At 35.0% G+C, this 21,133-nt stretch overlaps 1 protein-coding gene and 1 pseudogene across 8 annotated transcripts in view; both read left to right on the top strand.

Annotated features, from left to right (window-relative positions):
• NBEA (neurobeachin) overlaps positions 1–21,133 on the top strand; it is a 678,493-nt gene that overhangs the window by 88,994 nt on the left and 568,366 nt on the right. For all 8 annotated transcript variants that reach the window (XM_053900309.1, XM_053900303.1, XM_053900292.1 and 5 more), the window contains exons 6-8: positions 321–447; positions 9,450–9,569; positions 12,744–12,890. In XM_053900309.1, coding sequence (XP_053756284.1) covers positions 321–447; positions 9,450–9,569; positions 12,744–12,890 — 394 coding nt within the window. The remainder of the gene's footprint in view (positions 1–320; positions 448–9,449; positions 9,570–12,743; positions 12,891–21,133) is intronic.
• On the top strand, positions 18,267–20,965 carry LOC109265800 (Y-box-binding protein 1-like; annotated as a pseudogene).

The raw sequence follows: 21,133 nt of genomic DNA, 5'->3' as shown, positions 1-21,133 counted from the left end.
TTATTTTTGAGAGACAGACAGCATGAGCAGGAGAGGGTCAGAGAGAGAAGAAGAGACAGAATCCCAAGCAGACTAGGTGATGTCAGCCCAGAGCCTGAGGTGGTGCTCTAACTCACGAAACTGTGAGACCATGACTCAGAGCTGAAACCAAGAGTTGGATGCGTGACTGAGCCACGAAATGAGTGTTTATTCTATATTTGGGGCCAGGTGCCCTGAAATGAGTTTTATTTTAAAGTAATGTTTTATATTATTTTATAATGCTGTTTAGGTATATGGTTCTTTGTATCAGAGAATATTAAACAATTCTATTTTCTTGACAGTTTTCGTACTAGCAAAGGAGTTGGTTACTCTGCTCACTTCGTTGGCAACTGTCTAATAGTTACATCACTGAAGTCTAAAGGAAAAGGTTTTCAGCACTGTGTGAAATACGATTTTCAACCACGTAAGGTAGGTATAAATAAATATTTCTATTGAGGAACACACAATTTACAATTCCCACTGTCTTAAAATTCACTTGTTATGACTTCTGTAATATTCTCTTACTGATTTTCTAATGACTCATAATGCTTTTTTTTTCTCTTCCCCTTGTCTGCATTTTCTTTTTACTTTTCTAACTTTTCACATAAAAAGAGGCTCTTGACCTCTTGCAGTGTGTGTCTCACTTGCTAGCTCATTGTGATTTATTCTATGCCATTCTTAAAGTAAATACTTACTGAATATTTCCTGAGTTCCAGACACTGTTGTAGGCACTAGAGATGTGACAGTGAACAAAACAGACCACATTCCTGCTTTTGTGGAGCTTATATTTTCCGGGAATTTTTATTCAGTTTTATGAGAGCTTTCCACTCTTATTCTTATCTCCAAGCTCTTTTCTTATATTCTCCTCTACCAAAAGATATTGCCACGGGAATGTCTGTTTGGCCTCTCAACTTCAGAATATGTTAACACCGAATTTGCATCTCCAGTCCTATATCCATTATGTTCTAAATCCCTTGTTTAGATTAAGAAACTGCCATCTTCATGATAGTGGGGACTTGAGTCACTTTTGTTTTTCATCCCCTTTTTGATCTTTACCAGTTCAATTTTCCAGTCCTTTACTTTGTATCTCTGTAATATAGCTTTCTTAAAAAAAAAAAAAAATCCTTACCTGCTGCTTGAATTCTTCATACTTTTCTTTTTCTCTCTTTATTTTGGATCCTTTGTCTTCTCCTCTCGCAGATGATTTCACACGCTAATATCTGATTTATATTCTTGGTCATATTATTGCATTGCTCAAACCGATCATTTGCTTCTTACTAACAACTAATTTATTCAATTAACATTTTTGGTCTAGTCCCTCATGATTTGGGTTTTATTTTCAGCTCTTTGCTTATACCCTTTATTGTGTCGAAACTGAGCTAGCATGTGTGTTTCACTTTTTTCCTTTTCAATTGTTCAATCTCTGGCATGAAAACATTTACATGTCTCCTCACTTGTGGCTTTAGGTCTTCAAATCTCACATTATCGTTAGGTTCCATTCTACGTAACATGATTTCCATGGACTCTTTCCTTGATTTGCCTTGCTCTCAGATATAATCTCTCTCATAGCATATTATTTCAGTATTTTTTATAACAATTATTTGTTTTAAACCTTCATTACTCATTTATAAGTGCATAATTTAGTAACTGTTGAGATGAAGCTGTGTATTTGATTCATCTGTGTATTCCCTTATTTACCTGCCACAGAGTTTTGAACTGACAATAATATATGTTGGATAAACAAATAAAATAATGCTTTAATAACCAAAAAAGAGTTTCCTGAAGGAGTAGGTTATATTTATCTGGACAGCTAATTTCTGTTGAGCAGTTGATTTTCTAGTGGTGTAAAAATAAAGGAGGTATTACTGTTGATAAAATGAGAGAGAGAAGGCCTAGGCCTTGTGGTCAGTGCTTCTTTGTAGGGCAGTATCCCAAAGACCTTTTCCATGTGGCTGGAAGAGGAAAGACAGTCAGTCACGGCAACAAAGATCAAGTCATTTAGGTTGTTACTTACTATGTGATATGTGTTTAAAATCAAAAGCTTACCAGCTTTTCTTGTTGTTCTTTCAGCACAGTATTACACCCTGCAAAACTAAGTTAATTTTTGGAATTGTAGAGAACTAGAGCTTTATCCATGAGCATTAAGCGAGATTTTGCACCTTTTGAGAAAGGGTTTTGCGCAGGTTTAATGGAAGATACAGTTACTTAGAATTCCAACCACAGACGCATTCTTATATGTTTATACTGATCCAAAAATTTTGGTGTATAGCATATATAATTTTGTATGCTATGTCATTTTGTATAACAATCTATGTAATGTATAAATTTGCTATATGTTATATAGGAATAATGGAGTGTCTTTTCAATTTTTAGCACTTTTATGAAAACAATATTAAACAATTTAAGTTATATTATTAATTCACATTTATTCAAAGGCAAACTTATATGAGCTTTATGTTACTTTAATTATAGTTCTGAGGAATTATGTTTGAAGAACATTTGCAGAAATTGTTCTTTAATAACAGTTCTGTCTTATTCTTCCTCTTCCCTTTTCCTCTCCCCCAAATTCTCTCGGTCGTCCTTTACCTCCTCCTCCTCTTTTGCTCATCCTTTCATCTTCCCCTGTCTTTCCCCTTCTTCTTCCCTTTTTTCCTCCTCCTCCTTTTCTTGTTCTTCTTCCCTCTAACCGTATTTGCTTTAGATACAGAACAAGTTTTTAGACTGGACATTCAGACTTCACAGTAGTTTGTATACATGTACATGTCATGCACTATGGATTTATACATAATTAGCTCTTTTAAAAGGTCAAGTGTTAAACCTCCAGATTTGGTAATACAGAGAGACTTTTCTTGAGGGAGTTTAAGCTGATCCTAGTAGTCCTGAATCTTGTTTCCTGAGATTCAAGGTTACACTAATTTCTGCTCTTCAAAAATGCTGGCTTCAAGAAGGGAGATATTACTCTGTGGTTAATGTTTTGGCCCTTGAAATATACCTCTGAATATATATATTCAGAGGCCAGGTTGATATGTGTTTGGAATTTTTAAAAAAATTTTTAATGTTTATTTATTTTTGAGAGAAAAAGCAAGAGAGAGAGAAAGAGACAGAGAGCCACCTGGGTGCCCTGATACGTGTTTTAAAAGTCTGCTGTAGGGGCACCTGGGTGGCTCAGTCGGTTGAGCATCCAACTTTGGCTCAGGTCATGATCTCGTGGTTCGTGGGTTTGAGCCCTACATTGGGCTCTGTGCTCACAGTGTGTGGAGTATGCTTGGGATCCTCTCTCTCCCTGTCTCTCTGCTTCTCCCCAGCTCGTGCTCTCTCTCTCTTTCTCTCTCTCTCTCTCTCTCTCTCTCTCTCTCTCTGTCTCTCAAAATAAATACATTAATTTAAAAAGTCTTCTCTAAAGATCTAAAGATAAAAAATAAAAAATGTGCAATTATGTTATATAATTAGATTTATAAGATATAATTCACTATCACCTGGGTTTTTTTCTAGAGGGATGTTCTTGGCTATTTATTGGACTCTATCTTTGTGTTAGAGTATCCAGTCATTTGAAAGTTCAGAATTTAAAATAACAAGTTACAGAAGGATAGGAGTTCCTATTTCCACGTGTTTAAGGCCAGTTATCCCTTATAGGTTCAAGGGCCTTTTTTGGATACCTGGCAGTGAGATTGTCCACCTTCTTTAAGAGCACACTTTACTTTATATCCAAAGGAATATTTATCCACAGGAGCAACCGTAACAGAGATTGATGAGCCCACATATGGCAGAGGGAATGTCATTTCCTCTTCTTTCTGTTTGTTTTCTTGTTTGCTTATGATCCCGTGTATGTTTTGCCACATATTGAAGAAAATATTATTTAGGATGGGGTTTTCAAATATATATTTAAAATTTTACCTGAGTCCAATAAAAATATTTGCTTTATGTTGAAGCAATAGTAAAACTGTTTCTCTTAAAGAATATCAGCGTGGGGCACTTGGGTGGCTCATTCGGTCAAGTGTCTGACTCTTGATTTCAGCTCAGATCAAGATTTCACAGTATGTGAGTTCAATCCCCACCTAGGGCTTTGCACTGACAATGAGGAGCCTGCTTGGGATTTACTCTCTCTCTCCCTCTGTTCCCCGCCCCCCCATGCTTTCTCTCTATCTCAAAATAAATAAACTTAAAAAAGAATTTATGTAAAAGAAAGAATATCAGTGTATCAATCATTCATTAATATATACCTGGAAAATAGCTTAAAAAGCAGGGATTCTAAATAAATTCATACATTAGAATGGAGGTTCTTGATTTCTTGATACAAATCCCAGTTATTTTCATACAAATTTAATTGTCTCTCCTCCAGAAATTCTGATTTATTAGATTTGGGATGACACCCAGGGGAGTTTGCCAAATGTGCCAAACTGTTTTGAATTTCAGTGGGAACTTGTTATAAATACAGATTCTTGGAATTATAATTTCCATGTTAGGAATATATTTTTAACAAATGCTCTAGGTGATGTTTTTCATCTGACAAGTTTAGATAACAATGATTTGAAGAGTATAAACAAGGAAAATTAGGGTGAAGCTAAGAACTAAATAAAATTGTCATTAACCAATAAAAAGCAATTTAACCCATTTGTTCTCTCTCTCTCTCTCTCTCTCTCTTCACACTATTTCCTTATGAGAAATACATTCCCATTTGTAAGAGCTCTATATATGTTGATTCTAAGGAGTCTTGGTAGGAACAGGGCCAGGGAGTGATAGATGTTTTAAAAAACCATAGATGCTCATAAACCTTGAAAACCATAAATACTTTGTTTTACTGTTTCATTATTCAAGATAAATGCATTCTCTCTCTCTTTTTTTCTTTCTTATTTTTCCAGGATCTGACCTAGCTAAATTGTAATCCTTTGGTAAGGTGTTTAACTGGCCTTTCCAAAAGAAATCTTTATATTAAAACTTTTGCTTTCTTAGCTGTACCACTCACCAAATGTTTGACCTTGTGAAAATTCCGTAACGTTTTAGCCCACAGTAAATTATTAGCCTATTACCTAAGATGTAGTAAGTGCTCAATATGTGTTAGCTACTATTGATATTTGTATAAATATCATGTTATATTTTCCTATGAATTCTTATTACAGGTTTTTTTTTTCGTTTCTGTTTGGTATTTTTTTCTAGATCTAGTTTTGAGTCTTAACTAATTGCAGACCTCAGTGGATGTACAGAATATCAGTATGCATGCACAGTTTCCAATTTTCCTCCCATTTCTTTTAAAATATAAATCAGAAATATAAAAAATATCAAGTCAAACATTGGTCTCTTTTGAATGGAAAAGACACTTGTGTGTTATATGTACATATTGATGTACCATGGAAAGAGAACATTAAAGTTAATTTTCCTATAACTGCTCTGACCTTCACTGAGATTAGTTCGTTCATTCAACTGTGCATTCATTTATTCATCCATCAGCTTTGTCAAATATCAGTGTTATGACCAAAAGCAAACTCTTTGATTATAACTCCACATCTTATTATCTGGCTAATTAACTGTCTAACTGTATTAATTATCTTAAGTTAATGGTACCACTACCAAATTAAGTGAAAAATTGGAAGCCATCTTTAGACTTCTCTTTTCTGTATCAGCACTTTCAATGAGTTTTGTTAATTAGTCCCTGTCTCCCTTCTTTTAAATTACTAATGTCTTTGTCTTAATTTAGACTTTTATAGTTTTCTTACCTCAACCTTTGCAGTAGTTTTCAGGTTTATCTTGAACCACATTTGCCTAACTGTCCCACTTACTCAGTACTGCCAGTTATTTTCCTAAACTATGAAGATGATCATTGCATTTTCCTGCTCAAAATTCCTTAGTGATAAGACATTACCAAAAAACAAAGATTACCAAAGGTGTCCTAAAGTCTCTTATAAACTGATCTTTGTTATTGTGTCTAAATCTAAACACCGAGAAGAGTTTTGTCAGGCCTCTGTGCTGTATGTAAAGTATTAAGATTCCTCTTTTCCCCCTGTTTACTCAGCAATTTGTATTCATCCTTCAAGCTTAGTCATAAGTTTCATTTTACTCTTTTAGTGACTTCTTCTCGGTTAGCCTTCCTTCTCCTTTTGTCTTTTCTTTTCCTTCTGCGCTCAGTTAGTCATTACTTCTTTTGCTCCCATATCTGTGTTTTAGACAGTTTCCATGGTTTTATAATTGCTTTCATGTTTGTTTTCCTGGTGAACTCTCCTTAAGGGTGTATATGTTATCATTGCTCACAGTCTGGGGGATACTGGGCATGAAATAGACTATCAGTAAATTTTTAAAAAAATGTTTATTTATTTTTGAGAGAGAGAGAGAGAGAGAGCGCCTGAATGGGGGGAGGAACAGAAAGAGAGGGAGACACTGACTCCAAAGCAGGCTCCAGGCTCCGAGCCATCAGCACAGAGCCCGATGTGGGGCTCGAACTCACGAACCATGAGATCATGACCTGAGCTGAAGTTGGACGCTTAACCGTCTGAGCCACCAGACACCCCGACTATCAGTAAATTTTTTGAATGAGTGAGTGACTCTGAGGAGTAAATGTCAATTTTAGCAGAAAAAAATCTCATCAGATGGAAATTGTGGATAAAAAATAGGTATTAGTTAGTGCTGTCTTCTTTATGGCTGCCAAATATGTATTAGGAACTGTTCTTCATAATTCTCATATATTGTCTCTTATCTGTAATGTTCATTCCACAAAAAGGCATTATTATTCCCCCTTTTTTAGAGATGGAAATAGCTAAATGATTTGCCAGAAGTCATAGAGCTTGTAACTTGGGAACTCAGTTTTTATATCTGTATGAATGTAAAATTCATACTGCACAGCCAAGCACCCTAAGTTATTTGGTACATAGGAGAAAGAACTCAATAAATATTTGTTAAATAAGTTCTTTACTATATCAAGTATGTAAGTAACTATAATGATATATCTAATATTATTTATCTTAAACTTGTCTTTGGAGAGCAGGAAATCCTTTTCTATTTATAGGCATTTGTTTATATGCATTCTATTTAGAAAGTTAAAATTTCTTTTTTTTAAATTTCAAATTTTGATTTAAATTCAAGTTAGCTAACATGTAGTGTCAATTGGTTTCAGGAATAAAATTAAGTTATTTATCACTTATATAACACCCAGAGCTCATCACAAGTACCCTTCTTAATGCCTATCACCCATTTAGCCCATCCTCTACCCACCTCCCCTCCAGCAACCCTTAGTTTGTTCTCTATAGTTAAGAGTGTCTTATGGTTTGCCTCCCTCTCTGTTTTTATCTTATTTTATTTTTATTTCTCTTCCCCTATGTTCATATGTTTTGTTTCTTAAATTCCAGATGTGGGTAAAGTCATATGGTATTTGTCTTTCTCTGACTGACTCATTTTACTTAGCATAATATATTCTGGTTCCATGCACATTGTGCAGATGGCAAGATTTCATTCTTTTTGATGGCTGAGTAGTATTCCATTATATATATATATATATATATATATATATATATATATATATATATATATATATATATGGCACACATTTGGGCTCTTTCCATAATTTGATTATTGTTTTGATAGTTAGAAATTTAAAATTTTAATAATTTTACTCCAAAATAATAAAGGTTATATTTCCTGTGTTACCTAGATGGCATTCTGGTGGAAAATTTTCAAACTCAATGAGTTTGAAATACAAATAATACAATACAAGCTCAATGAGTTTGAAATACAAATAAAATAATACAAGTAAATTTGAATTTTTATGCATGTAAACTTCTATAAGATTTTTCTTAAATTTATATGAAGCTCAATTTTTATGGCTTCTTCTTGATAATTTTGTAATTTTTAGAAATAAGAATGGTTAAATGACTGACTTTAAATATTTTCTTCTGCTTTTAATCAAGACTAACATAAATGTTGCTTTCTGATCCAGTAGAAGATTCCTTTTGCAATAGTTAAAGATTACCTAGACTGAAACAACTTTAAAAAAGACATGTGTTTAGGGATTAAATAGTTTGACCTAACATTTTATTTTTATAATTGAGGAACAGTGTTCTTTGTGTTATTGTTTTCCATGAGTTGTTTAGTGCACTATTTTTATTTTCTAACTTGAAATGAATGAAATTGAATTTTGTTCAAAGTACTTCAGACACCTTGAAATAGCTGATGTTTTCGTGGCTGAGAATTATTATAGCTTTATGTTTTTCAAAATATAGTATTATGAAATAATTGAGTAGTGCTTTTAAGTAATCTGGGAAACAAAGTTTGTATTATATATTTTTATGTTTTTGTGGGGGAAACGAAGTCTAATTTTTTTCTTCTTAAACACTGAAGGCATACTTGTTCAAGTGTCTATAAATCATTTGCATTTTTTTATATTTTAGAATTATATTTCTGTATTCTTGGCCTTAGATTAAGTTTCAAAGAGAGTAAGGGTTGGATCCACAAATCATTGCAGAATTTAAATCATTCCATATCAAAATATATACTTGAAATGCTTTTGGTTGGCCCTAGGAATTATAAACTTAGAACTTAATACAAACTTATTCCTCGATTCTTAATGAATATTCACACATTATTAAGTTAAAAGATACATAATTTTTCTTGGACCTAATAAATCTGAGTTGTGGAATTGAAACCACCTAATCTTATTATAAATGTTAAAATGTTGGGGGTGCCCGGGTGGCTCAGTTGGTTAAGCGTCTGACTCTTGACTTTTGGCTCAGGTCATGATCTCACAGTTCATGAATTCAAGCCCTGCATCACTCTGTGCTGCTAGCACAGAGCCCACTTGGAATTCTTTCTCTCTCTGCTCCTTTCCTGCTCCTGCGTGCACGCTCACTTTCTCTCTCTCTCTCAAAATAAACAAACAAATAAATAAATAAATAAATAAAACTTTTAAAAAAAATTTAAAAAAGTAAATGTTAAAGTGTTGTTCCTTTGACTATCTTTCCTGACCATGCAATCCGAAATAGAATCAAGGTTAATCTTTCTCAGTTTATGCTGTTTTCTTTTCCTTGTCATTTTATATTTATTTACTTGTCTAATCTGTGTCTCTTTCACTACACCATGAATTTCAGGAGAGTTGGACCTATGGTCTTTCTGGTCAGACTTGAAACAATACAAATACAAATGGTACAATACAAATGTTATTAAATGAATAAACCAAATATAATTGTATTTCCATAATATTTGCATCTTGGTATAGTAGAAGGAGTGTAATTCCACAGTTCAAGGTATTCTAGGTCTGTCTCCATCACAGATTTATTCTTTATGAGTCACTTCTTTCATCTGCAAAGTGAGAAGTATGAGGGGGAACTTGGTAATGCGTAATTGTTAGTATTCTTTCAAGCATTCTTAAAGTGTGTTGTGAATGTTATGATTGCTTTTTAGGTAATAACTAAACATTACATATCAAGATCTTTTTTTTTTTTTAATTTAAGTGGTACATGATCAGCATTGTCCACATTTATAATCGATGGAGGAACAGTGAAATTCGGTGTTATGTTAATGGACAGCTGGTATCCTATGGTGATATGGCTTGGCATGTTAACACAAATGATGTAAGTTTTTTGTTTTTTGTTTTTTTAATCTGTGCTTTAATGTATTTGAGTGTGTGATCTATTGGTATTCATGACATTCATGAATTTTATAATAGTTTGGTAGAAACTTAATAGTTGTACTTCTGAAAGTTTTATTCAGTTAAATGAATTTTTAGTTCTTAAATTTAGTATAATTAAGTTGCTAAAATAGATGATTAGTGATGAAAAAAGGGAAATTGCTCAAATAAATTATTAAGTATTAGGTCAAAACATCCATGCAATATTCTATTCTTTCTAGAATTTCAAGCATTAAAAACAAAAAGGTCTTACACCTTATTTGGATGTGAAAGGAAGACCTTACATACAGTGAATCAGTATAACATGTAGTCATTATTATTTACTACATAAATAGTGATAAATGCTGTGGAGAAATATTAAGTGGGAATAGGTATAGAGAGTATAGGTGTAGGGAAGGGGGAAGCCAGATGGTACAGAGATGATCTTAGTGAGAAGAGTTTAGGGAGCAAGTCATGTGGATATTTTGGAGAAATATCCGGAGAAATATCACTGCATTCACTGAAAGCAGTGAGTGCAGAGCCTTTGAGGCAGAACGGAAAGTTAATTGAACAAATAAGCAGCCAGTTTGCCTAGAACAGAGGGAGGAGTGGACAGAACAATGTTGAGAGGTAAGGTTTAGACAGACCATAGAGGGTGAAATCACACAGGCATCATACACAAACATAATACCTGGGCTTTCCCATCTTAGCCAGCATAAAAATCTTAGGAAGGGTTTCAGCAGACAAGTGGCATGATGCAGGCTCATATTTTTTTTTAAAATTTTTTTAACGTTTATTTATTTTTGAGACAGAGAGAGACAGAACATGAATGGGAGAGGGTCAGAGAGAGGGAGACACAGAATCTGAAACAGGCTCCAGGCTCTGAGCTGTCAGCACAGAGCCCGACGCGGGGCTCAAACTCACGGACCGCGAGATCATGACCTGAGCCGAAGTCAGACGCTTAACTGACCAAGCCACCCAGGCGCCCCCAGGCTCATATTTTAAAAATGTCCATCAGTCTGCAGTATTGAGAATATTCTAAAGGGAAAAAATGGCAGAAGCAATTGATCAAGGAGATCAATTAAATGACTTACTGTGATAATAACAAGCAGGTAATACGAGTTTTAGCTAGCATGTTAGCAGTGAAAGAGGTAATACAATTGTATTCTGGAGGGAGCATATCTTGAGTTAAATCCTCAAAAGCTCTGTTCTGGGCTTTGCTTTGTCATTATCCCGGCCTGTTAGAACCAAAATAAAAGATGTTTTCAAATGCCTGATGTTTTACCTTCAAACCCAATAATACACAATCATTCCAGCATACCTGGTTTTATAAAAACTTGGCCTTTCTCTAACAAAATTCACTTCTCAGTGTTGTCTACATCTCTGCAGACTTTAATTTCCTTAAGGGCAGGGGTCTCTTCTTGTTCTCACTTATATTATTTTAAATAGTACTGTGTCTGTAGTCCATATTTTCCCAGGGTCAAGGGTTGGAAGAGTACTCCTTACAGACATCTGAACCTTGACCTGTTTTCACATGACCTAAGAGCTGAGAATCTTGTTTTTTATTTTTAAAGGTTTTTATTTTTTTTAAGATACAAACAAAAAAATCAAGAAAGATTATGTGACAGAAACCACATGTGGCTGGCAAAGTTTAAAATCTTTACTATCTGTTCATTTATAGGACAAGTTTGTTTTTTTGCCCTAGAAACTCAAGGTGGGCCATAGTCAGCAAATTTTTGAGAATGACTTTGTCAGAATTAGAATGCACAGATGAAATTCTACTTTATCTCTGCCCTCCAGAGGGGAGACTTTTTATTATAGAGTGAAGGTAACCCCAATGACCTTGTTGGCTGTCACTACATCTAGTTATATTTAGAATGAAAGAAATGAAGGGGCGCCTGGGTGGCTCAGTCGGTTAAGCGTCTGACTTCGGCTCAGGTCACGATCTCACGGTATGTGAGTTCGAGCCCCGCGTCGGGCTCTGTGCTGACTGCTCAGAGCCTGGAGCCTGTTTCAGATTCTGTGTCTCCCTCTCTCTCTGACCCTCCCCCGTTCATACTCTGTCTCTCTCTGTCTCAAAAATAAATAAACGTTTAAAAAAAAAATTTAGAATGAAAGAAATGAAAAGAAAAAAGAAAAAAAGATGGAAGGAAGGAAGTAGAGATGGAAGGAAGGAAGGAAGGAAGGATTTTGATTTTTGAATTATTTGCACTAGTACACCAAGAAATGGAGAGGCCTGGGCTGTAACACTTACATACACATACATTGTGCAGTAAACTCTTAAGTTCCTATAGTTTTAATTACAGATTGGGTATTTGATGAAGAGTTTCTGTCTTTATAATTCATTCAGAAATATTTTGTTATTCTATTGAGGCACCAAAGGGATTCCATACATATGCAGTGCTGTGCTTATCAGCACTAAGGTGTGGAATAACTTTGAGACTGGGCAAAAGAAACTGGGGACTAGCATTAGGTGACATTTAGAGAAATAGAGATGGGAAGGGTCTTAAATATGGCTTCTTAGGTCTTGAATTCTGCAGATGGAGGGCACTGTACCATCTGCTTTAGCCAGCAGACTTTGGTGATAATTATTTATTTGGTTCTGCATAATGCCTACTTATGGAAGAGAGGGAAGGGATTTTCATTGTGTCCTTGCTTTGTGTGGAGAAATAGAGGAATATATATCCCTGGTGGAGTAATTAGGTAGTTTCTAAAATTAAGCCTTATGTGTTTATGGTTAAAATTTGGAGTAGTCATTCTCTGATTCAGGTGAATCTCTCTCTATAAATGGACTGTTGTTAGAGCATGTGAGTTTTAAAATTAGTTTTACTTTTCAAAGTAGAATTTTAAGCCCTTTTACATTTAAGTATAACATTTGCAAAGTGGTTCAGTGATTATTGAGTAGATGGTTACTGTTTGTTTTACTTTTCCATAGATACGAAATACTTAACTGATTTACTTTTTTGGAAAATCTTTAGCTGGCTTTTATTATGTAAATATTCCCGAAGTCTTAAGCGATGCTTTTTTCTGTTATTATTGTTATACTTGAAGGTATACATGAAAGTGAAGGCAGGCATCCTTAAATATTTTATCATTACAAAATAATACATTGATTTTTTTTATGACTTTTTAAAAATAGAGCTATGACAAGTGCTTTCTCGGATCTTCAGAAACTGCTGATGCAAATAGGGTGTTTTGTGGTCAACTTGGTGCCGTGTATGTATTCAGTGAAGCACTCAACCCTGCGCAGATATTTGCAATTCATCAGTTAGGACCTGGATATAAGGTAGTAATAACGATCTTACGCATTCTATGGAAAGTTTTATGTGAATTCTATGTGAAATGTGATACAGTATAATATACAGTGGTTATCTTCTTCAGTGTGCTTTAAAAGTCATCTTTGGAATTTAGTTGTTAGTACAAGTTTCATTTTGTTTCAAAGGTGCTTTTTCTCTTTTGGATTTTTTTCCTCATGAACTTTTAAAATTCTAAAGAATGTTTTTTGTTATGTTGAAGCCATGGCTTTTGTTGACAAAACTCTGAAATAATAAATTTTATAAAACCGTGATGCTTATGTGGTATTTGAAATCTCAAATTTTGAAATATGAAATGAACAAATGACTGGTGTATTCAAAATAGAGATAACTTGGAAAGAACAAAGATTTAGAAGAAAAATGGTGTCAATTATTACACGTGGCTGAAATTATTCAGTTTTAGTTTTTATTTTTGCTGGTCCTTTACAGTAGGTGAGGAGGGTCAGTACAGTAGCAAGTATCTGAATTTTGCAAAGTCATTATTAAATATGGTTTATCACATTCTTCCTGTTTTTTAACTCCCAAAATGAAGACTTATTTAGGCAAGATATCACATTCACATACATTAATTAGTTTTTAATATGCAGTACACCTGGCTAGGGAAATATATGAGTTTTATGTAAATCACATTAGTAACTGTGACATCCCAAACTGTTTGGAGCTGAGAGAAAAGTATGCATTATAAGTCAAAATATTTTTAATAATTCTGAAGAAGTACATGTCTTGCATGGAAGAGCTGTTTGTTTTACACATAGTGTTTAAGTAATCAGTGTGAAGATTGTATTATGAAAAGGGGGTACTAAACTATTTCTGTTCCCAGTGATTTTAAAATAATCATAAATTTTGAGAATGATGCTGTCATTTTTAATGTCAGGGTGATAATTCTTGCTACCATCGTTTGTCCATATGAGTTTATTTGTGTTCCTGTCTCTGAAGTGAATTTGTGCTTGTAACAGCACTGTTTCTTTCATTGGTTCTTTTGTTGGGTTTTGGGTCCTAGTTCTGCCATGTGTTGGCGTTGCATGGTAATGTTTCTGTAATTCAGATTTTTTGATTAACATACACCCTGCCTCCTTTTGTTTCTTTTCCTTGGTCTGTAAAATATTTGATGTGGCTTTCTTCAGGCACTGCCAGAGTATGATATTAGGTGAATCAAACCAATGATATATAAATAAAGGTAGAAAATTTTAAAAACCACAGTTATTCAAATTTTAAACCCAATATGATTGCTATAATGACATTTTAGAATTGATGGGAGCTTCTTGGTAGGAAAAAGGAAAAGGACTAAATATTAACAAATTATGTAATTCTCCCTTTGGAAAGGAGCAAACATTGTCTTGAATCACTTTGCGAACTTAGTTGTTTGTTATATGGCTTTTGCTCATCACATTCTTTTATAACAAAAGTGAAAATGAGTAGTAATCCTGTGTTGCCATGTTCTATACACAAGTACTCATGTTATATAAGAATGTAGTCCTAGCATCCTAATATAGACAATAGAGTACCTATATCAAAGTCAGAACTTTTAAAAGAAAATACCTCTAAATTTTGGGTGTTACATGAAAAATAATTGGGGGCGCCTGGGTGGCTCAGTCGGTTAAGCGGCCGACTTCGGCTCAGGTCATGATCTCGCGGTCCGTGAGTTCGAGTCCCGTGTCAGGCTCTGTGCTAACAGCTCGGAGCCTGGAGCCTTCTTCGGATTCTGTGTCTCCCTCTCTCTCTGACCCTCCCCCGTTCATGCTCTGTCTCTCTGTGTCTCAAAAATAAATAAACGTTAAAAAAAAATAATTTTATTAAGTTTTGAAAGTTCCCAGTTTATGGGTATAGCCCACTGAGCCCCTTGTTTATATTAAAGGAAATAGACTGTAAATCAATGGGTATGTATGTATTTTCTCAATTTGTAAATATTAAAAATAGAATCACTATTAGTACAAACATCTGTAAAAATTTTTGACAATGAAATTTTTTTCCTAGAAATTCAGAGAATGAAGGGAGAGGGGAAAGAATGCAAATGAAGATCAGATTGTGTTATCACAGGGGAAAAAAGCTGAAGTGGTTCACATAGCAGTCTCAATTTTCTTGGGTAAACAAAGTCACTTCCTATGAGTGAAGGGGTAAAGAGTTGCAGTGGAGTTTTTAAGGTGTTTAGGATATAATAATTTGTTGACATTTGGTGTAAATCACAAATGAAGCTTAAATTATTGTTATATAATAATGTATTTATATTCATCGATGTGCGTTATATAGAGCTTCCTGTAAGTATAATGGTCAGACAATATTGTCTGTGATTCTGAGCTTAATGTAGATAGCATGTCAGCATCTGGGCCCTGAAATAAAATAAATTCCCCCCAAAATAATGCCCTCAAACTATATATACTATGTAGCCTATCCCATGTGATTTTGACTTCTTGATCATTAGAGTATTCGGTAATTTTCTTTCTATGAAATGTCTGGTTTTGAGCAATATAGCTTGTCTATGAATATTTTACCCTTAGTTATTTTAGGTAAATGATTAATAAAGGAGGGTATTACTAGTCAATTAAATAAATCATTAGGTTCAGGGGTGCCTGGATGGCTCAGTCATTTATGCGTCTGACTTCTTGACTTGCTCAGGCCATACCGTGGTCTCATGGTTAGTGAGTTCGATCCCTTCACTGGGCTCTGCACTGACAGTGCAGAGCCTGATTGGGATTCTCTCTCTCCTCTCTCTCTGTCCCTTCCTTTCTCCCTCTCAAAAATAAATAAAGAAACTTTAAACATAAATAAATAGGGGAGCCTGAGTGGCTCAGTTGGTTAAGCGTCTGCCTTTGGCTCAGGTCATGATCTTGCAATTGGTAAATTCAAGCCCCATGTCAGACTCTGTGCTTACAGCTCAGAGCTTGGAGCCTATTTCAGATTCTGTGTCTCCCTCACTCTCTGCCCCTGCCCTGCATATGCTCTCTCTCTCTCCTTCAAAAACAAATAAACATTAAAAAAATTTTTTTTAACTAAATAAACCATTAGGTTTTGGATTTGTAAAACAGAATTTCTCACTGTAATTTTGTCTAGTCTAGAAACATTTACCGTGAGTTAAGTTTATCATACAGCTCCATTTGATGGGGTTATTCAGTGTGTACAAGATTGTGAAGTCATACATACAGTGACTTTTTGACATAAACTTACACAACATTTCAACAGTTTTGATATTTTCCAATTGTTATTGGACATTTCCTAATTATCACTATCATATAATCTCTTGTGGCAAGCAATTCATCTCCCTTGCTAAATATTACAATATTGTTTTGCTTTTGTCCTCCATCCAAGAAAATAATGGTTTTTATCAGTTTATTATATTATGACAAAGGCATAACTGATAAGAGAAAATGTATAAAACAGCCTCCAAAATTAAAGATCACTTTGGAGGGTTTCTGATACCTGCTTGGATAGGCAAGTTCCTAGCAAAGGTATTCCCACAATCACCACTTAACACTCTGCACGTAATACAGAAAACAACTATGTGAGGGTCCTAAAGAGCCAAGATTTAGAGAGGTGTCAAAACATGAAGCAAGTGGTCCAGCATGGGCTGAGTTGCTAATTTTTTACTCTGATAGAAAAACTTTTTTGGCCAGAAAATAAGGTGAAAAGCACTTGGCCAGTCAGTACCACATGGAGGTTAATGGCCAGCTCAAGAAAAGAGAGAGCCAGAAAAGGATCTGAATTCTATATTTAAAAAAACTGACCCTAAATCTCTAGCCCATTCCTGAAGCCATGATGATCATGATAAACTGATAATAGACTGTAAATAAGTCTTCAAGAACAGAGCTGACCTGAGGCACCACACATAGGAGGTGTGACAGTCTGTAATAGTATTGATAGAAGAAATGACCCCACAAAACAAAAACATCAATACTTTTCAAAACAACATAATCTCCGTAGAATAATTTTCACCATGTCCATCATATAAGCCAAAATTACTCATTCTATGAAAAGCCAGGAAAATGTGACTTATTGTCCAGGGAAGGGAAAATCAGGACATGCCAACTCCGAAATAACCCAGGATCATGGAATTATTACATGAGGACTTTTAAGGAGCTATTGTAACTAGTGAAATTAAACAAAATTGCTTGTAATGAACTGAAAAATGGGAATTATCATCCACAAAAAAGTGGAAATTTTAGAATTGAAAAATATATCTGGAATTAAAAATCCACTGTATGGGTTTATTATTAGCAGAATGGATATGGGAGAGAAATAAATAAACTTGCATGTAGATTGACAGAACCATTAGAAAAGAAAGAAGAGATTAAGGGGGAAGGAACAAAACATAAGATGCATGGGGTGGTTTTGAAATCTAATATGCAGAGAAAGTGCCAGAAAAAAAAATATTTGAAGGAATATTTATAAAAAAAAAACTTTGTAAATTTGGTTAAAAACAAAGCAAAACAAAACAATGGACATTTATAGATTAAAGGAACATGTAAACTCCAAGGAAAATAAATTCGAAGAGAACCAGAGTAGGCATATTATATAGTAAAACAAAAGGAAAAAAAAGTTATTGAAAGCAAGTAGAGAAAAGCTAGACATAACTGCACACTTTCCTTCAGCAATCAGGGAAACCGTAGAGCTGAAGCAGAACCTGTCAACCCAGAATTCTTCATCTAGTGAAAATAATCTTTAAGTCAAATAGATGGAAATTAAGACAATTTGTTTGTACCAGATGCACTCTGTACTGAAGAAAAAAACTTGGATCATTAAGAATAAAATAATGAAGAATACGAATGAATGATAAATGTATGGATAAAAGAAAATATCTTTTATTTTCTTTAAAACATATACCACTGATTAAAGCAAAAAATATTACACTGACTTTTTTTGGTTTATAATATGCATACATTTAATATATATGACAGCTCTAATGGAAGGTTCTGGGAGGGGATATAATTGTAAACTTTTCATATTTTACAAAGTGTCTGTGGGATTTAAGAATATTGTCTGAAATTCAGTAGCCAAAATGAAATTAACAAATTCAGTCACTTTTCTTGACATGTAAGTATTTAGTATTTAGTGAAAGGTAATGTATATTCAACATATACTCAGTAGTAAGGAAAAATAAATTAATGCAAGCTAATGAAGACAAGGTGAATGAGATATGAATAAGAAGCATTCACTGAGTCATCCATTCTTTTTAAAAATTATTTGTTATTAAATATTATTTATTGACACTGTTATTCTAGGAGTTCTAGGTGCTAGGGATAAGACAGTGAACAAAACAGACAAAAAAACCCCTGCCTTTATTGGAGGTAAAGAGGATATACATTATCATGGGAGGAGACAGACAGAAAACAAAACAAAAATACATAGTGTGCTTGATGGCGGTAAGTGCTATGGGAAAAATAAAGCATGTAAAAAACAGAGAAAATTCTGGACTACAGGTTTAATAGAGTGATGAAGGAGATTTCACTAAAGACTTCAAGGAGGTGAAGTTGATGCCAGCCAGGTGGATATTTGGGGAAGAGCTTTCAGGCCACATGGGAAAGCAGGTGTAAAGGCCACTTAGGATCTTATTTGAGAGATTACAGAACACTGTGATTGTGTTTCCCTGTGACTCAGAGAGAGTTTAGATAAGGCTGATATCCATAGAAGTAATGGAACTTGGTTGGATTTTTGATAAAGCATACCTAAAATAATACTCTAAGAGGTCAGCTTTTACATATATTTTGGAGGTAAAGCCAGTAGGATTTTCTGTCCCTGTGAATGTGGATTAAAGGTACAAGAGAAGATTCAAAGGCGATCCAATGTATATTAGCCTGAACAACTGAATTGATGGGCTTTTTATTTACTGAGCTAGGGTAGATTTGAAAAGACTAAATTTTGGGGAGTAAGGTCAAGAATTTGGTTTTGGACATGGGAAGTTTGAGATGCCAGTTAGACATCTAATGGAGAAATGTTGTATGCCTGAATTGTGGGGGAGAAGTCTAGATTGGAGATAGAAATTTGGCATTGGTAGGGTATATACAGGATTTAAAGCTATGAGACTGGATTTAGAAATCAATGAAGTGAGTTCAGAGATAAAAGATGAATGAGGAATGAGTCCTTGGAAAAGCCAATGTTTGCAGGTTATGGAGATGAGAAGGACCCAGCAAGGGAAAATTAGGAGGAGAGCAAGAGAGTAAGGAAAAAGCAGCAGGGTGTGGTGTCCTGGACAGTTTAAAGGAAGAGGAGGTGAATAATTGTCAGATGATGCTGACAGGTTGAGTAAATTCAGGACTGAGAAATGGCAATTGGATTTAGCAGTATGGAGGTCAGGGGTGATCTTGATTATCACAATTTAAAATTAGTTAAAATGAGAGAAAGAATCTTTCACTTAATGAAGACAGTAGTGTTTTTTCAGAATTGAAAGAGAAGCATTAATTTGTGATTGAAAGTATAGTTTAGTTCTGTGTGTATCATTCTAGTGCATTGCATACCAAGACTTTATCTCTTCCTTTGTAATATTCCATCACTCAGTTTCCATCATTTTTTCCTTTTGAAGAGCTGTTTATATGTAGTTGATTTTTTTCTGGTTTCCTAATTATTTGTTTTTACTGTTTTATACATTTATTTATGTTAAATATATTTGTATGTAAAAATTTTATGGAAAGAAAAACCTCTGAGTACTATATACTTAAGTGCATATGAATAGGGGCATGTAAACTTTGCAAAATGGTGAAGCTTTATTTTCAAATTGTCATACTTTAAATGATTTTTTATTTTAGTATCTTTGGATGATATGAACATACTCAAAGTATGATAACATTTTTCAAATTAGTTGCAATTCTTTTGGAATTACTTTTAAAGGGTCAGTTTTTAAGTGACACAAAAAAAATAGTTCTCATTACTTAGAACTATGCTATATTTTTAATAAAAGATGGTTTTGTGACACCTGTTAATTCATCAAACATGGCTTCAAGTTGATTTTCTTTTTCCCAAAAATTAGATCCATCCCTCGAGGATGACTGTTTTCCTTCAAAAGTGTAATTTAAAATGTTATAGAGTTTGATCAGTACTGGAATTGGAGAGTGGATCCCAGAAAGCCTTGAACAGTTCTGTCCACCTTCCCCCTCACCCCCTCACCAGGGGCCTGGTGCTGCTCCTGGCCCCAGTCACTGCAACCTTGAGTAGTGAGGCCGAGATCCATCCTTGAAGTAAGCGGCAGCCAGGGTGGCCTCATATTGGCAGTACCTGAAGGGTCAAGTTCATCACAAGGAAGATTTGGAGAACAGTAAATGGTTTAATGTAAGAAGCAGATATGGTTTAATCAACAGGGATGACAGCAGGGAATATATATTTGTATACCAGACTGCCATAAAGAAGAATAACCCCAGGAAACACCTTTGCAGTGTGGAAGATGGAGAGGCTGTTGAGTTTGATATTGTTGAAAGGACAAAAATGGGTGCAGAGGTAGCATATGTTACAGGCCCTGGTAGAGTTCCAGTGCAAGGCAGTTCCAGTTCCAGTGAAGTTCCAGTGAAGCAGACTAACCTGCTAAATTATAGACACGATCCACATTGCAGGGGTTATCCACACAATTACCAGTAGGATTTCCAGAATAGCGAGAATGGGGAAAAGAATGTGGGATCCAGGAGGGCCCCGAAAGGCCAGGCCCTCCTGCAAGTCACCGTGTCCACTTTATTTACTACATGTGGAGACGCCATGGGTGTTGAACACAGTATTCCAACTTCCCTGTGTGGGGAGAAGTGATGGAAGGTGCTGACAACAAGGGTTCAGGAGAGCAAGGTAGACCAGTGAGACAGAATATGCATTGGGGTTATAAATGACCATTCCACAGGAACCTTCCTTGCCAAAGGCAACCTAAAGAGGATGGCAGTGAAGGAGATAAGGAAAATCAAGGAGGTGAGACCCAGGGTCAGTAGCCACCCCCGCATCTGTACTATTGCAACCTCAATTACCACAACACAGACAGAAGCCCAGAAAACCCTAAACCACAAGATGGCAAAGAGACAAAGCAGCCAACCCACCAGTGGAGAATTAGTCCTCTACCAAGGCTGTGCAGGGTAGGGCAGAGTAAATGTAGTCTTACCATCTCTGCCGTCATCCCATCATCTGGTTTAGTTAGCCAACAAGGGGAAATGAATATGAAGTTTCAACAGTAAGAGATAACAGGAGGTTGGAGCTGAAGATCTCAAATGCTTGCGTTTTGTCCATTTACCAGATAGCTAAAGCTCTTTGCATTATC

This window comes from Panthera pardus, unplaced genomic scaffold (assembly GCF_024362965.1).
Source record: "Panthera pardus isolate Hobbes unplaced genomic scaffold, ASM2436296v1 HiC_scaffold_1, whole genome shotgun sequence".
NCBI lineage: Eukaryota > Metazoa > Chordata > Mammalia > Carnivora > Felidae > Panthera > Panthera pardus.
The sequence above is the reverse complement of the archived record's forward strand: the minus strand, read 5'-3'. Positions and strand labels throughout refer to the sequence as shown.